The sequence below is a fragment of the Panthera uncia genome (genome assembly GCF_023721935.1).
Source record: "Panthera uncia isolate 11264 chromosome A1 unlocalized genomic scaffold, Puncia_PCG_1.0 HiC_scaffold_16, whole genome shotgun sequence".
In the NCBI taxonomy this organism is placed as follows: Eukaryota; Metazoa; Chordata; class Mammalia; order Carnivora; family Felidae; genus Panthera; species Panthera uncia.
Window position 1 is genome coordinate 5,531,332 of NW_026057576.1, and position 17,999 is coordinate 5,549,330.

General features: G+C 47.5%; 1 protein-coding gene across 1 annotated transcript; it reads right to left on the reverse strand.

Annotated features, from left to right (window-relative positions):
- Window positions 1-538: 538 nt before the first annotated feature.
- SHISA2 (shisa family member 2) lies at window positions 539-5,307 on the reverse strand. The gene is made up of 2 exons (XM_049646739.1): window positions 4,878-5,307; window positions 539-1,193 (listed from the first exon to the last, which is right to left on the reverse strand). The coding sequence occupies exons 1-2, from the start codon at window positions 5,209-5,211 to the stop codon at window positions 640-642; spliced, it is 888 nt and encodes a 295-aa protein (XP_049502696.1). The 5' UTR covers window positions 5,212-5,307; the 3' UTR covers window positions 539-639.
- Between the last annotated feature and the right edge of the window lie 12,692 nt (window positions 5,308-17,999).

A 17,999-nucleotide genomic window follows, 5' to 3' on the forward strand; every position in this document is an offset into this window, starting at 1 on the left:
TAAGATCTCTACACAAGGTAAAAAAGCACAAAATAGACCAAAAAAAAAAAAAAGCACAAAAATAGACAAAATATATCTATCTTTTTACAATGAAATTAAGATGTGCCTGTGAAACACTGAGATCAAGGACCCAGCTCAGGGAGTTCGAACTGGATCTCCTTTTATAATAATTCTGTCTTTACATCTTCCCCTGAACCTTGGATGCTTATAAAACTCTTACCCAGGTAAAAGGGAGGGAACAGGTATTCCGATCTTGGACAGTAAGAAACAAAAAAGAAATAATCGCAAGGATACAATAGAAACCCTCAATCTGTCCGTTCACAAAATCCTTCCGGCAGTCGTACCTCAAGGGCCCTTACGGCCTCAAGTGTCTCACACAACCACGGGCAACAACACGGGCATCTCCAGATGATGCTTTTTTCCCCATCGTAAATCAATCCCGCACCGGGACGAAACCACATCCAGAAAGGCTAACGTGGAAAGAGGCATTTTCGTACGGCTGGGGGCAAACGAAGCCATCCAAGAGAATCGGGCCGTCCACACCAGCCACACGGGCGGACTTCCACTTAGAGAACTCTTCCCGCATCCCCGGCCTCCCCGTGCTCCTGTCCCGTGCAGGAACCCGGCGGGCACCCTGAGCTACACGGTCACAGCTGGGTACATCTTCTGCTCGCTGTTGGTGTGGGGGAAGGGGGCTTGGATCTTCCGGTAGCCCGTCTGCAGGCTGTCCAGGAAGGGGGGCACAGGAGTCATAGGCCCCGAGTCGTGCTGCACCGCGTACCCCACGTAGGGGGGGTGCAGGAACTGCCCTTGATGGGGCACGATCTGGGTGGCCTGCTGACAGTTCAGCACGGAGAAATTTGTGGGCATGTTGACATACACGTTGTTCATGGTCCCCTCGGGCAAGCAACAGTTGGTCTGTGACCTCGTTGGGGGCGCCCGGGCCCCCGAGTTGGCGCTGGAGCTGGAGCTGGCAGCCGTGCTGGACTGGCGGGAGGACGACCCTCGCGAGGTGCTGGCACTGGGGATCATGGGGATGGTCTCCATCAGGCGGCTCCCTCCGGGGGCGCGGCTCTGCTGGGGCTCCTGCTTTGGCCGGAGACACCTGCAGCAACACGCTGCCACCAGTGACCCCAAGATGATGAAGGCGACGAAGACGGACCCAACGATGAGGAACGGTACGTAGATGGGGACTGAAGGATAAAAAAACGGATCATCGTTTACTGTAAGAACGCAGTAAAAATCAGCGCTTGGAGTAAGTGTGCCACGCCCATACCCGGACCCAAAGGACCCAGGCTGGGCCAGTCTCTACTTTCTAGCGGCCCATAGGATGCCCGGTCCCTCATCAAGTACGCAGGGAGGGCGGTAGGGCCCTGTAGGCGGACCGGCCCCCAAAGCAAAACTGTTAACGTTCACAGCTGAGGCTCACCAACTGCAACACTGAGGCGAATGTCCAATTTAGCAAAAATACGAATTGAATGTTTTGAGACTTCTAAAATTCCTACAGTAACTGAACTGTCTGAACTTAAGTCTGCCCTAACAGAAATACTTGTCGGATCTGCATAGAAATGAATTAAATTTCTGGGGGTGGCTCAGTCAGTTGAGTGTCCGACTTCAGCTCAGGTCATGATCCTGTGGGGTTTGTGAGTTCGAGCCCTGCGTCGGGCTCTGTGCTGATGGCTCGGAGGGTCTCCCACTCTCTCTCTCTCTCTGCCCCTCCCCTGCTCGCACTCTGTCTCTCTCTGTCTCTCTTTCTCTCTCTCTCTCAAAAATAAACATTTAAAAAAAAGTTTTTTAATATTTTTAAAAAAGAAATGAATTAAATTATTTAAGAGTGGTTCCCCCCCCACACACACACCCCCTGGAAGTTATGTTCTTTGCAGACTTCTCTTGCCATTCTTGAACTGTTATTTTTTTCACAGGCAAGTAAATCAAAAACTTAGGTCTAGCCACAGCCGTTTCCAAATCTGTAACACAAGGCACAGGGGTCATCAAAGAAGGGTAAAAAAAAGAACAAAAAACAAAATACAAAAAACCACCACACACACTTGCCTCGCTGAGGGCTGGTCCTTGGGCCGTGGGCCCCCCCGGGGGCACTGGATGGTGGAAAGGTGACGTGACTCGCAATAAAGGGAAGCTAGTCCAGACACGTGCAGGTCAGCATGAAACAAGGTACCGAACAGAACAAATGTTGGGAGCAACAGGACATCTGTTCCAGGGAGAAGGGCAGCCCCCATGATCAAGAAGGGACCCAGGCAGGGCCAGGGTGGCTGGAGTAGGGCAGTTACACCCGCAGTTAACAACACTGGGTTCTGTATGAAGAACTCCAGGGAAAGCCTGCAGACCGTGGAGCGGTGTGCGTCGTGTTTAACGAGTAAGGTTGCTTCTGAAAAATAACGTACAAGCGGAAAATAAAAAGCCTGCCTCAAGTTGGCAGCGAGTTCCATTTTTACACTGTTGTACTGAGAACAATCTTTTGGAAGCTCTGGGGATGGCACTCCAGGACTTTCAGCAGCTAGATGCGGGCTGCCGGGGACGGAGAATCGGGAGACAGGAGGCTGCACGGTGCTTCAGAGCCACTTTGGAATTCTACCCCGTGTCATCGAGAATCTGTTTTCTGATGGGCTCCTGCCTGTCGCCTTGGCTTTTCGATTGGAAAATACCGAAGGACAGGGACTAGGGCTCGCTGGTCTCGGCAAAGCCTAGAGCACAGGGGTGCAGGACAGCACTTGGGAAGAAGCCCAGCTCTGAGACTCCTCAAGTCAGTGTTATTAGAAGACACTGCCACACGGAGTCCTGGAGGAATGATGCCTTGTTAAGTAAAACGTACTTTATAGGTAGGTCCCAAAGGCTGACCTCTGAAGACTTCCTAAACCTTCAGTGCTGAACACTGTATTTATGTCGCGCCCCGGCAGCACGTAGAAACACTCGCTACAGAGTTTGCAGCGCAGAGGGTTTTCAGATGAGGGTGCTGTTCTAACAGCATGATCTCTTCAGCAGTGGACGCTGGGCTTTTCCGTATGCACGTTATAATTATCTCATTCTCTAAATTAGGATACCAGCCCTAAATGGGTAATTGGGATGTAAACAAATAAAAGCAAAAGAAAAAAAAAAAAAAAAAAAGAATACTCCAGACATCACAGCAGAAACTAGCTGAGTTCAGTGTAAGTCCACAGAACGAGTTTTGGGGAGAAAGAATTGTTTTCCTTCCAGGATTTTTCATGGGGGGTGTAAATAACCACACAGAGGTAAAGAACGCAGTGCTCCCATAAAGCCTGGGCACAGCCCGATTAGACATGTTGACCGTTTTGACTGCAGAAGTCAGGGGAACAGAATGTTTAGGAAAAAGGATTTAAAAGAGTGAAGGAGGCGTCCACCTCACAAGAAGCCAGCCGCCTTCTGGTCTGTCCAAAGTCAACCCGACTTTTTTTTCTAAACTTTTTTTTTAATGTTTGCTTATTTTTGAGAGAGAGACAGAGCGCAAGCTGGGGCAGACAGAGGGAGACACGGAATCCAAAGCAGGCTCCAGGCTCCGAGCTGTCAGCACAGAGCCCGATGCGGGGCTGGAACCCAGAAAGTGTGAGATCATGACCTGAGCCAAAGTCGGATGCTTAACCGACTGAGCCACCCGGGCGCCCCTCAACCCAACTTTTTAGAGATCACTCATGAGCCCAACTTAGCAGATACATCAAGGCAGCAGTTCTGTCTTTGGCTCCTTTCTCAAGGCTTTCTTCCCCAGTCACACGCCCTGCAAGAGTGAGCTGGAGCTTTAAGATGGCACCTTTTCTGGAACTACCCTCAGTTCTCCCTCTTCAGACTCAAGGCAGCGGGACAAGAGGAGTAGCTTGCTAATAAAATGCTTGACTGCAAAGGGAACAGCACTGAAGAGAGCTGCCTCTTACCAGGCCCAGGAGACAGTTCTGGAAACACAGGGGCCACTCAGTGCCAAACAAAGCTCAGGTAGCTTAAACCCCCGCTCAGGGCGCTGCTAAAAAGTCCTCAACATAACCAGCTGCAGAAAACCGAGGAGACGTCCATTCTGTGTTTGCCATCCGACCTCCACCTCTACCCTGGTGCTAAATCCTCCCTCCCGTAGGTGGGCGGAGACCCTCAAGGGAGGTGGTCTGGAAGGTTTCTGAAGAATGGAGGAAGTGGAACTCATCAAATTCGTTTGTGGATGTGTGCTCTCTCTTCGGCAACTTGAAAAAAAAACTATTAATTTGAAAAAACCAAAGCCACGAAGAGCAAGCTTGGGCACGGTTTTAATCTCACACCTACTAAGTCTGACGTGGTAAGGAGAACTGTCCAGAAACCAGAGAGGCCCGGGCCGTGCAGCCAAGTGTTCCAGAGGATTAGAATTCCCCGGTCTGTTAAAGTGCATCACCCACGGGAAAGCCCTGAGGAGCTGCCTGCCTTCTGCGGAGCCTCTATGGACGAAGGGCCCTCGCCAAACCTCTCGCTGCGGTGGCGCCCTCACCGTTTCCCGGGGTCCCACCAAGACACTCACTCTTACTAGAAGTTAGACCTATGGAGACAGGAGGCATGGGAGAGGGTTTCAGAGATCCCCGGCCAGGAGGAATGCGGGGCTGTCTGCACCCCCACGCTGCCTTATGTTTGTGGTTTGCTTCTGAAAATCCAAGCCAAGCTGTTCTTTAGGGGGCAGGTAGGGAAACTGAGGCTCAGGGCAGTGAAGCTTAGCACAAGTTAAGAGCTGCTCCAGGATGCAGACCCCCCCGCCCCCCGCAACCTCCTGGTCCAAGCCCTTTTCTGAAATTCCATCGCCCCTAACTCCTCTCGGGTCTCCGGGCTCCCGGGCCCGTGGCGCGCGGGCAAAGCCAACCTTCCTCCCCTCTCGCGCTCCGACCCGCCCGCCCTACCTGCCGAGCCGTCTGGGCCGTCTTTGTCCGCCCGGCCAGGCTCGCCGGCGCCCTGCTGGCGGTCGTTGTCGCAGCCGCCCTGGTCCAGGCGCGCCTCGGCGCTGGAGCAGCAGTAGCGCAGCGCGCAGCTGCCGCAGCAGATGGTGGCGTCGCCGCCGTCGAAGCGCTCGGGGCACTGGAAGCCGATGCGCCAGACGCCCTGCGCGTCCAGCCAGCCGTGGCAGTACTCGCCGCTGGCCCGCGCCCCCGCCGCCAGGAGCGCGGCCAACAGCAGCTGCAGGAGCGAAGCGGCGTTCCGAGGGGAAGCGGCGGGCGAGCGGCGTCCGCCCCACATGGCACCACCCTGCGCGCGGGCGGCGAGGCTGCAGACGGCGCAGAGCGGTCTCCGGGAAGTCGCGGCCCCGACGACCAGGCTCCCGGGGCTGCGGCGGCCGGGACTGGGACGCCTTCCGCGGCGCTCTCCGAGCGGGCCTCTCGTCCTCCGCCGCGACGTCCAGGAGCCGACGACGCCGGGCTGCTGGGGCAGGGGTCCTAAGCCATCCCTCCCTCGGCCGGGGCGGGATGCCGCTCGCCGGTCCCCGGGGGCGCTGCCTTGAGAGCGAGCTCTCGCCGATGGAACGCTCTGGGCGCAGAGTCAGAGGGGCCCCGGAGCCGCCGGCCCGCAGCCCCCGGAGGCTTCACCCGCGACGGGAGCCTCCGCACGCATCCCCGAGGGGACGCTCACTCCCGCCGCCGACCTGAAGCCAGGTCGTTGCCGCGGAGGTTCGGCCTCGTGGTCCCGCGCGCAAGTCGGGAAGCGGCTCCGCTCCTTTACTGCCCTCTCGGGCGGCGAGAAGGGGCCCAGAAAGGTGGCAGCGCGCGCAGGGCTCCGGGCAGCAAGTGCAGCGGCCGGCCGCGCTCAGGCTCCGCAGCCCCGAACTGGGTCCGCATGGCTCCGGCCGCGCCGCCCGGGCAGCGCTGCCCTCAGCGGGGCGGACGGCCGATCCTCCCGGCGCACGCCGGCGTCCAGGACGTGGGCGACGGTCCCGCGCGCCCCCGCCGCGGTCCCGGGAGCCTGCCTGGCTGGCGGCCGCGGCGGCGGCCGCGGCTGCTGCCGGGCGCGGGTCCAGGCGGGCGGCTCGCCCCCGGCTCCCCCGCTCCGCCTCTCCCGCTGCAGCTCGCTCCCACGGGCGCCCGGCAGCCTCCGTCCAGCTCTCCCTCTCCCCCTGGGCGCCGCTTCCCTCGGGAGGGGCGCGCACCGATGGGAGCCTCCCACGGAAGTTTCGGTCCTCCGGGCTGCGGAAGAAGCCGAGGGCGGCAGCCGCCCGCACGCTCACGGCGCCCGGCACCAAGCCAGCTCCGACTGGGCTCGCCGCGGCGCTGCACGGCGTTCTTATTAGGGGCCGGCGGCTCCCCGGGCGCGCATGCGCGCTAGCGCGGGCTTCCCTCCTCCCGGGTACGCCCCGAGACGCCCGGAGCCCTTCACCTTCCGACGCCGGTGGGGCGGCGGGCCGCGCGGGCAAGGACGCGGCTCAAACAAACTGGGCCTTGCTAACGCAGGAACGGCAGTAATCGTAATAAAAGCAAACTGCACTTGCTTATTGAAGATCCTCGTCCTTCCATCTGATTCTCAAGACTTCCCCCGCGAAGGGTTATAGTCACTTCCCATTTTACAGAGGGTGAAGTTGCCGCTCAGATTAAGTGTCTGTCTCAGCTTCCAGCAGCTCGCGTCCTGGCCGCGGCTGGTCACGGGCCACAAGCGTGGACGTGTGTGAAAGCGTTCGCATGCCTGGGGCTGCGCCTGGTGGGCTCCAGGCCTCCGCCAGGTGGAATGAAGAGACGTCGGTGAAAGCATTATAAATTTGGCCACTGTCTAGATGACCCGTGTCGAATTTTTTCTTTCCATATTTGGGCGTGGCGATTTACTGGATTTGAGCAGAAAGGTGCCTCTGTTCACCATTTGGCCTTACGGGTGCAGACAGCTGCAGTGGAGAGGAAAACAAGGTTCAGACAGACCAGAAATGCGGCTTTGATGAAGGAGAAATTAATAGCTTCTCCCTTGCGGAAGCTAAAACAACAGGTGCTGATGCTATTAAAGCGGCAGTGATTATTTTTAAAAGAACTAGTGACCCTTCCGACACGGTCTGGAAGTCAGCGGACCTGGTATCTAGGCCCAGCCCTACCAGTAAAGAATGACTGCATTTTCTTGGCCTCAGTTTCTTCGTCTTTAAAGTGGACCATGGGATACGATAACCACCAAGGTCCCTTTCAAGGAGGCGACTGTAGAACACAAGGCAATTTCGTTCACGGCAAAGACACTGCTGTTCAAACAATCATGGGGCCCTTGTGAATGCCTGGTAAAGGCCCAGATTCAGACATGGTTGATATCCTTCCACTCTCCCCAACAAAATCAAACGAAAGGAAAATACCTACCCTCTTCTCCCCCGCCCCCCCATCCCAAAGAACACCTCATTCTTTTCACTAAGCCTCTCTCCAAGCATTGTGCTTAAATCCATTGTTTTGGGGGAGTTATTTTTAGCTTCATAAAATTATGTATTTTTAAGTTTATTTATTTTGAGACAGAATCCCAAACAGGCCCCTCGCTGTTGGCAGAGCCCCCCACAAGGGGCTCGAACTCACCAACCCAGGGAGATCATGACCTGAGCCAAAACCGAGAGCCTGTCGCTTCATCAACTGAGCCACCCAGGCACCCCTAAAATTATGTATTTTAAATGCACCAGCCACCAACTCTTTTTAACCTAATATGTTAACAAAATTTCAATGTGAAATTATTCATTCAACAAAATCACGCTGAAGTCTTCTGGGAAGTGTATGGTCCTCTGTGTTGGGTACTGGGGATGCGTCAGGAAGCCAGACATCATGGACGTTTCCTTCAAACAGAGCTCAAAGTCTCTGGGGTAAAACAAATTGGACAAAGAGACGAAGAATTGAATAGGCAAAGATAATATAAGTATGATAAAAGCTATGACTGGTGGTGTAGGTGTACAGGTTAAGCACATAACCTGAAGGTCAGGAAGGAGGGAAGGTCAAAAAAATCCAGCCCAAGTTCTGGCCCAACTACAAAGCCTGCCCAGCACACTGCTCGTCCCCACAGCGCCTCCTACAGAGGGCCCCGGGACTAACTGTGAGCTCTATACCAATCACCGGGTGCTTAGGTATCATTGTTTTCCGATGGGACCATAAACTGATTTGGGGGGTGTTCAGAGGGTTAATACTTTACCTTTTTATTCCCCCTTTGGAAAAAATGAATACAAAAGAACTGTACATTTCTCCAGACAGTCCCTATCCCATACCCTTCTTCCACTATCCATTAATCCTCCAAAAACTCTGAGAACTTGTCAGAGTTTATTTATGACGAGAGCGACGTTGCCCATTTCCACATTGGGATTGCTTTGGTGACAGGGTAGGGCCACAGTTTCAACGCAATACGTTTTTCTCAAACAGTTCACAATTTAGTCACCGGCAAACCTAGAAATGCAGAGCTTGGAACAAATTCGTTGTCTTTTCTATTGTTGTGTTCCTTTATTCTTTGAAAATTAAGGAGAGGCCCATTTCGTAGTTACTTTATGTGGTGGTTGATTGACTTCAAGGCTCACATCCTTAAAACATTCTGTTCATTCCTCTGGCTTGTTTTTAGTTTTTCTTTGCGTCTCTAGTATGTCGTATTGAAATTTTATAAGATGAGTTGTCAAATACTTTTTGAGCTTCTCTATGGGAGGTGCTACTGGGGGATGTTAAGTTGGCCTTGTTCCTTTCCATAAGAAATAAAAAGAAATTCCCTCACTGTCCTTAACAGACAGCCTACACTAATTTTACTACTCTCTTCTGAGAAACCATGGCTAGAAATCAGAACATATAGGTAGTAGTAATAGTAATTTATTATAATCAAAACTAAATGTCCAGGCAGTCTGCCAAAGTATATTTAAACACATATGAAAGAGTGCCCTCTTCTCTTTCAAAAAGCTTAATTCTATAGACACTTGCTGGGGAAGTATATTTTCAGATAATTTTGTCTTTCGGTCTGTGCCTGTGTATATGAATAAAATGCAGTTGATTCAAATACAGATTTCTGACATATCTTCAGAAGTACAAGTAGAAAGTCATATAACTAAAGAAATGATTACTTATACCTCTGCTAACTGGAGTTGATATAAATCATATGGAGGTAATCATATTTCATTTGGCTAGCAGTTCTAAACGCTGCAAAATCTGCAGAGTTTTTCTGCAAGTTTCAGCAAGAGCAGAAGGTTTTTACCATCTGTACACCAGTCAGCAGTCTGTTTAGGAAGAATGGCTTTCACTGGGTTCATTCATTTTTTTTTCCTCCTCTTTTATAAATAGGAGTAGTATTGAAAATTCACATTTGGTTTACCAGAAGTTCTTTTAAGTTAAAAGTGTTTGTGTTAACAAATGAGACCTCAAACCCAAACAAATATGCTAATTTACATTGCTTTTAATTTTGCCTTGTGGTTACCTAACCTCATCTGAAAATAAAAATGGTCTTAAGGTTTTGAAAACAAACATCTCTCTTGTTGCTTTTAAATTTCTCATCTTTCTTCCTCCTATTTTTCCTTGTAATTGATATACTGACTTTCAGAAAAGTAATTTCCATATTTTAAATTCTTTTTTTTTCCTCATCTGTCGTTAACTTTAAACATTTGACATACTTCTCTCCCTCCCCCATCCTCACCCCTAACTCCAGAGTTTTAATGAACCATTTTTCCGTTGATTTTGGTATTTACTACTGATATGTTTTCTTTTTGGAAATACAGAGTTACAAACCATCCAGGACTTCTTCCGACAATGCTGGAATATCTGAAAGGGTGGCGTAAACAAAATCAACCTGGCATCCAAAGCCTACAGCAAATATCTGCAAATCATGTAACTGATAAGAGCCTAATATCCAGAGTATATATATTCAAATCAACAACAGACAAGTGACCCAATTCAAAATCAGGCAAAGGGCTTGAACAGACGTTTTCTCCCATAACCAACAAACGCACGAAGAGATACTCAATATCATTAGTCATTAGGGAAATGCACATCAAAATCACAGTGAGATACCATGTCGTACCCGCTAGGATGGCAATAATAAAAATAATAATAATCAGGAAATAACAAGGATTAGAGAGAATGTAGAGAAATGGGAACCCTTGTACCCTACTAGTAGGAATATAAAATGGTGCAACCACAGTGCAAGGCAGTTTGACAGTTACTCAAAAAGTTAGACGTAGAGTTACCATATGACCCTGCAATTCCATTCCTATGTATATATATCCAAAAGAAGTGAAAGTGTATGTCCCTGTATATATTTGTACATAAATGCTCGTGGCAGCAATATGCATAATAGCCGACAAGTGGAAACAATCCAACGTCCATCAACTGGTGAACAGGTAAACAGCTTGTGGTATATCCATGTGATTGGAATATTATTAAGTCACAAAAGGTAGAAAGAACTGATACGTGCTACAACATGAATGAATCTTGAAAGTATTATGCTAAGTGAAAGAAGCCCGACAGAAAAGGTACATGTTGCATGACTCCATTTATAGGAAATGTCCAGAGTAGGCAAATCCAGAGAAACAGAAAGTAGATGAGTGGTTGCCAGGGGCTACGGGGGAGGGAAGAAGGAGAGGGACTGCTTAATGGGTATGGGGTTTCCTGTAAGGTTGAAAATGTTCCAGAACCAGATGTGAGCGATAGTTGCCCAACATCGTGAGTGCGCTCAATGTCACTAATGGTAAAAGTTACGTTATGTGTATTTTACCACAATAGGAATCCAGAACTGAAAGAAAAAGCCTGTGCCCATGAAACTAGCTATCTGCCCATGACGTCACATGAAGGCTCTGAAGCAGGTTCACCAGTTTTAAGTCTCTGTTCTCTTAGAAATGAATAGTGCTGAAAGATAATCAGTTAAGGAGTCCTGTGACACAGCCGGGTACTTCTGAGTAGAATTCTGAGCCCCTAGGTTAATGTTGCAAATCCTTTGTTAGAGACTAGCTTATATCCCCACCCACGTTCATAGGCTGAAGCCCTCATCCCCAGTGTGATTGTCTTTAGAGCCAAGGGCCTTTAGGGAGATGATTAAAGGTCACAGGAGAATGGGCCCTAATCCAATAGGACTGGTACTGGTGTCCTTATAAAAAAAGGAAGAGACCCCAGGGATGGATGTGCACAGAGGCATGACCATGTGAAGACACGGCAAGGAGGCGGCCATCTGCAAGCCGAGGAGAGAGGCCTTGGGTCAAAAACAATCTCACCAGCGCTTGATCTCAAACTTCCAGCCTCGAGAACTGTGAGAAATACTTTTCTGTCGTTTCAGCTTCCCTGTGGTCTGTGCTATTTTGTTGAGGCAGGAGAGCAGACTGGTGTACCGTGTTCTGCCCAGTCCCTTCAGCCTAGAACACCAGGAATGCCCTAAGACAACCGCGAGGGCCTCCTGAAAACGCAAGGCAGCTTGGGTCCGAGCTCTACCTACGGACCAGAGAGGAATGACTTGAGGTGACAGGGATACGCCCTAAAAACAGTGTGAGAAAACCGCAGGCCCATCTAGAATAAGCCACAGTAAATGTATGCTGATTCAAAATGGTAGGAAGATAGAGTCCAACTCTTCGCCAAAGTGGATTATCACACAGATCTGGTTTCAGTTTACCCCCAGAACCCTTTATTTGTGTCTCTACTGATGTAACTGGAATTATGGTTCCTTTGGTCTTCCTTTCTAGGCCGTGAATCCTTGAAGGCAGAAGTCAAATCGTACTCACCTTTGAGTTCCCACCGTGGTGGGTGTGGAGTAGGCTCAGTCTACCCAGTCAATAAACGTTTACTGAGCGTGTGTGTGTGTGCCAGGCACAAAAATACTCGATATCGAACTGAAGCGTTAATTGCAAGGAATTTTAAACCTTACCTAAATAGGAAAGGCGTCCTGAGTATAGAAACTTGGATATGAAGTATCTGGGAAGATTAGGCTAAAGAGAAGTGGTGCTCAGGTGAAAATCCTGGCGCAGTGCGTTCAGAGGGAGAGAATTCCCAGCCAGAGACTCGCGTGGCCTCACCTACGCAGACTTAAGGTGAGAGACATTTTGCTACGAGAGAAGATGCAAGAAAGGGGCAAGCTGTGCTTGGATGTCACCACGTGAAAATCGACACGTAAGCCGCCCACGGGATCGGTGCCAGCAGTCTTCACGGGTGGCAAGGGTAGCTCCGTTGTGCCGCCGTCGGTGGTCTTGACGTTGCCTCAGTGCCAGGTTTGGTTGGGGCAGTGACGGCCCCAGCACCTGCTGCAGACGCGAGGGGCATCGCTTCTGTCCTCTGCGTCTGAGAGCCAGCGGTGGCAGGAGGAAACTGCACCCGCCTCGGGGTCACCAGAAGAACGAGTTTGAGAAGGGGACGCTCTGCGGGGGGATTCTCACAACTAAGAAGAATCTCTGGGTCCGGTACGGCTCCTCCCTGCAGAGCAAGAGAGGGTGAAGAAACGTCTAATCTTGTTATGTAGCCCGGAATTCTGTCGTTTCATGTCCAGGCTAAGAAACTAGATTCCTTGAATATAATTTCCTATTATTTATGAAAATAATTCAGGAGGCACTCTGGATCACAGGTTCCTTGGGATTGCACGTTATTAAGATCGTTTTTCTGACCGGGTCACAGGAGGAAAAAAAAAGCCCATTTATCCTGGGTGTTTAGATTTGATGTAAATAGGAATTTCCTTCATCAAAGCTGCTTCACCAGTCTCCTGGTAAAAACATAAAAAGATAAAAGGACCACTGTGCTGCTTATTTTAGCAGAAACGGAATGATGGAATTCACAGCGCAGCCTCCCGGTAATTATCCTTGTCCAAAGACTTCAACTTTTCTAAACCAAGCCCTCCCCCGTTTTATGGCTTCGACCTTCTTTTTGTACCTTTTGAATTCGTAAGAGATTTTCTTTGGCTTTTGCAAGAAGTCAATCTCTCAGGAAACAATTGAATTAAACTTCCTATTTGTTTAAAAGTCCTTGGGTAGTGGTTCACATCTGCATTTCCTCAAAATGTCTCCATTGGAAGAATAAAGAAAGAATGTTCTGCATTGTGTAGTATTCAAATGAGCAGAAAAATGTGTAATGAGTTCCATATCCTACAAACCTTAGCGTCCTGATAACACCTTAAGACTTGTTAAGTATTTCAGACCATTTCACAGCCTTACAAAACTCAAACATTTCTTGCTGGATATTGTAAGTTCTTATGTAATGTAACAGGTGCCTGGAGAGTCTCCAGTTTACTAGCCTTCATTTCTTAATTAGAAAGAAAGTGTTGTTTTCCTTTTAATGTTTTCATGTTAGAAAATATACATGAATAACTATAAGACCGAACGAAGCCCAATCAGTTAATCACTACTATTTATTGAGCGTCTGGTATTGAGTGTCAAATATTGTGCTAAATTCTTCGATATCATTATAGTGTCTCTTCTAATGAATGTGTTATTAATAAGCTAAAAAAGGTTTAAATTCATCCACTTTTCTAAAATGTCCTAATGAGTTAAAAAAGAAAGCCTATGCAGAATGTCATCCAATTAATTTAATACAAGCATCGTTAGTATTCCTTTCCCAGCTTTTATTTTCAATGAACCAGTTTCTAATGTTACACACATGAGACGAAATGTCTTAGAAAAAAATGCACAAATCACTGGCATTCTTAATTTGTTACCAATTTCCGTTTTGGCGCACGGTGGTTAGCTTTTATAAGGTGCGCGTATTTTCAGTTATTTTATTTCTGGAAGTAGGTCAGTTTACTTTGGAGATATGAAGCCCGGAAGAAAATACTAGAAAAATAGAAAGTGGAAAAGCACAGGAAGGTCTAAGATGATGAGGATATTCTGTCTAAAGAAAATAAGGTGAAGGAGGTAGTTTCAAAATGCTTTCAGTGGGAAGGATTATTTCAGGAGGGCGCTTAAACCTCCAGTACAGAGAAGACAGACGAGAGAAGGTGATCTTTAAAGAGCGCTCTCTAGCCAGTGTGGATGAAGAGGCTACAATGCAGATGATGAAGGAGGTAGTAGAAACTACCCCTCTTTCCTTAGGAACCTGTTCAATAAACTGTAGCCTTGGAAGGAGGAGGGGTGTCTCAGGAAAACTGTGCCAATGGACACAGCCAGGACTAGTCAAAGTCTTGAGCTAGTATTCCTTGAATCTGACCATGCCGCGTAAAATTCTTACACTTACGATAAAGGAAACAGCAAACGAGGTTCATATTTGTTCGTTTGACATTGATCAAACTCCCTGACTTCCTCAAGCAAGTAAAATATTTTAAAACAAGCGGCATTTGGGTGGCTCGGTCGATTAAGTGTCCGACTCTTGATTTGGGCTCCAGTCACGATCTCACCGTTCATGAGCCGGAGGAGCCCTGTGTTGGGCTCTGCGCTGATAGCGTGGAGCCTGCTTGGGATTCTCTCTCTCCTTCTCTCTCTCTCTCTCAAAATATATAAATAAACTTAAAGAAATAGATTTTAAAACAAGACAGGAATGTTACCTCTATTAATGTATCTGGTATCCCCTTCTGATAATATTTTAAGGTTCTGGGATCATACGCATTTTAGTGCTTCTGGGAGCGGGAGGAAAGGGGGAGTGGGAGGTGACGGGCTGCCTGGGGGTTACCTTGAGACCTAGACCGGTCTGCAGAAGTCACACGGTTCCAACACTCGAAAGCCATCCGGGGTGAGTTTCAGATGTAGGTAATTTACATTTATAGACTGGGTCAAGCAAATTCGACAGTTTAAGTGAGCACTGAATGAATGGGAACATAAATATGTTGGGGCCAATAAATGGTCATATTTATAGAGTGCAGTAAAAGCCATATCTCTCACTCCACTTGGAGAAATCCTGCCAACTGGATTTGGATTGAATGCAGTGGTCATGATATTGAGTGCTAAAACCACAGGAGAGGTGAACTCAGCTCTTTAAACTGAACTTTCAACTTCTGTAGTACTATTTCAGATGTGCTTGAATATTCAATATCCTCTTGGTAGAGAAGGAATAATAAGTCCGAAGACACAGGAGACAAAACAAAACAAAAAGCACAGCCAAACAAACAGGCAAAAACAAAAAAGAAAACCAAAGACACACTTCCTTTGAAACTCATTCATACATTTCCAGAATCTAAACGGGGCCGCCAAACTCTACCTAATTTTGGAGAAAATATAATCCATATGTTGCCTGATAGGAAGAGAAGGATTAAGCCAGCCTCCAAGTAATAAAAAAAATGGGTGACTGTTTCCGAGAAACAGCACTCACCGCTGTTTTCTTCATTATGGTGAGTCCTGTTTTGGTAGTCTTGGAAGTGACCCTGAAGATCAGGGCTTGGTTTACTTTCAAGTCTGAGCATCGGAATCGATTTAGCCTCCCCAGTACAAGAAGCACAGCCCCCCCACTTGTCGAGTTCCTGCCCGAGGAGCAGAGGGCTCTGCCCCACGCTGGTATTACAGGGGCTGAGTCATGAACGCAGGGCGAGCTCACTAAACCGAAGATTCTTTTTTAAAACACAAGCAGAGAAGTCCAAGAGCAGTCTCCTCACCCTTTCCACGTGTCACGGAAAGTGAACGCTGCCTCTCTATGGCAGCGTTTCGACGCTCTTTGCCATATCTCCAGCTCACTGGAGAGTCCAAGATTCGAGGATAATGAAAAGTTGGAATTCCGATAAATGACACACCAAATCTTTGAACTCCTTTAATTCATGTTCGTTGTGTTAAATTTCACAAGTGGCTGTAGGTTTCCACAAACTCTGGTACTTGACTGTTTTGTCCCTAGGACGTAGGTTAAGTGGTGTAGGAGCTGTTGTTTTTAACTGAATGATGACATCTTGCCATGTCTAGTTGACTAAAGTAAGAAATCCGGGAGGTCCTTCTTTTCAGTTTTGACTTGCAAGTAATTTCAAAGTTGGAGAATGGGTTGCGAGGGTATGAATCACACAGAGAACACTTGGGTACCCCTTTACCACAGTCACCACTTGTTACCATTTGGGAAATGTGTTTTATGTCCAAACAATGCCTCCTAAAAATGGCTTCATCCTCCTCCTCCTTCTGATTTGGGACTATCTGACCTACAGATATGAGAGAAAGGACCAATAGCACTAATTGTACCTTACTTGTTAGAACAACACCAGAACCATTTTCTTTTGCTGGTCATTGATTTATACTCCCTCCCCACCACCCCCACCCCCGGTTGTCAACAAATTATTAAATCCAAATCATACGCTTGTAAAAATGCATTACTTGGGTAGCCCTCTCCTGACAGCTTGGCTAACTTTACATGTATTACAATGCTAAGCATTGAAGAATAGAATTTCAAGCCTCTCAAAACAGAGAAAAATATATGCAACCCATAAACTTCCCAAGACTTCGGGTCTCTGGCTCTTGCACTCCATCTTCTGGCTAAAAGCTGGCTGTGAGACGGTGGAGTTGAACACACCAACCGTTATAAGCAATTGTGGCACTAGATGTAAATGAAAGAGACGCATTAACATTATACCAGCAAAAATGTACTAGGTCCACAGGAAAAAGAGTAATACACAAGATCAGACAGGTGACTGCCGCTGAAATGACACCCCTTGCTTACCTGGAATGTCAACCTGAGAAGCCTATGCCCAGGTTTTATGACCCAGCGGTCGATAGGTAGGGGAGAATGATTGGGGATAGAGTTTGGGAGGCCAGGCATGGGGAGCCATCAGCTGGTCGTCATGATCTTTAAATTTTAGGTAACCTTTCTCCAAGTCACTGCTTCTAAATCCCTTTGAAGGGAAGGACTGAGTCCATTTTACCTTTCCACCCTAGACTGTAGACTTTCTCGTCGAATGAGTGAAGAATGAGAAACGAATTTCTTTGCTTCTGTTTAACACATGCAGGCATGCTGTTGAGGCTTTAATCTGAAATACAAAGATTAAAGTAATGAACGATTACAGCACACAACAGCAAAATATCTAGGAACTAATAGCTTTTCTGTAGCCCCAAATCATACACGTCTATTTAGTCAGATTTTCAATTTCCATCCAAACTATTTGCAGAAACAATCTACTTAGAATCCTCATTTTAGACTTGGAATGGGTTATAAAAACTACATACTTTACATCAAAAATCAGTAAGTTATCCATTTGGCTTTGAAATATTATCATAAATCACTCTGCAGATTCCCTTTAAAGATTCCATACTCTTTGAAAGCCTGTTCTAGGTTTAATCATATTTGCAACATATCCTTAAGACAGGCAAAATAATTGTCATGTGCCAGAGTACCAACAGTCACACCAGAGTGAGACATGGAGATTTTGGTGATCTGAGGCAACATGGACACAGCCTTTCCTGCAACATTACATTGAAATCTCCAAGGGACCAGATCTTTTTTGCACAAACATTCCCCATTCTTAACTTCCTGTCTGCTTAGACTCAAGAAGACTTGCTGGTAAGTTTCACTCCGGGTGACTATAATGCAACAATAGTAGAATTTCCAAAGGGAAGGTAAAAATAGTTGAAAATAGTAGCTATTTATTGAAGACCTATTGTGTGCCTTAGATTGTTTATATACATTGTCTCATTTAATCTTCCCAAACCCATTTGGGAGCAAAGTTACCCTGCACCTCCCGCTGACATCTGCCATTTGCCTGTAGCTTCAGCTTTGGAAGCCCGTGTCAACAATATCTCCAGCATCCCTGAACTTGTGCGTGATCAGTGGTCACAATGGTCAACTGCTCGCATAGGCTACCATCATATCTAATCCTTATAACATGTTTGTAGAAATACAGACGTGGTGTGACATTGGGATTCGTTTTTACTATTGAAATATAGCATTTACTTTCAAATATAGGTTAAGTGTGGGCTGAAAATCTCTTTGGGGCATTTAGAGTTTGGAATTCTATCAGTCAATTGAAGTATGAATCTCTGTTTATTATAGCAAGACTATGACAAGTGTGGAAGGCAGAAAGATTATTTAAAAGAAGGCATGTTCGCTTCAAGACACATTGTTTTTTGAGTCAACAAATGTTCATGCAAATTGAAATAATATGAGGCAGACGAATAAGGATTATCAATTATATCAAAACTGTAGACTTTTGTAGAATTGTTTTTGTGTATTAGTATTCTTAACATTAAATAAAGTGACAAGTAAGAA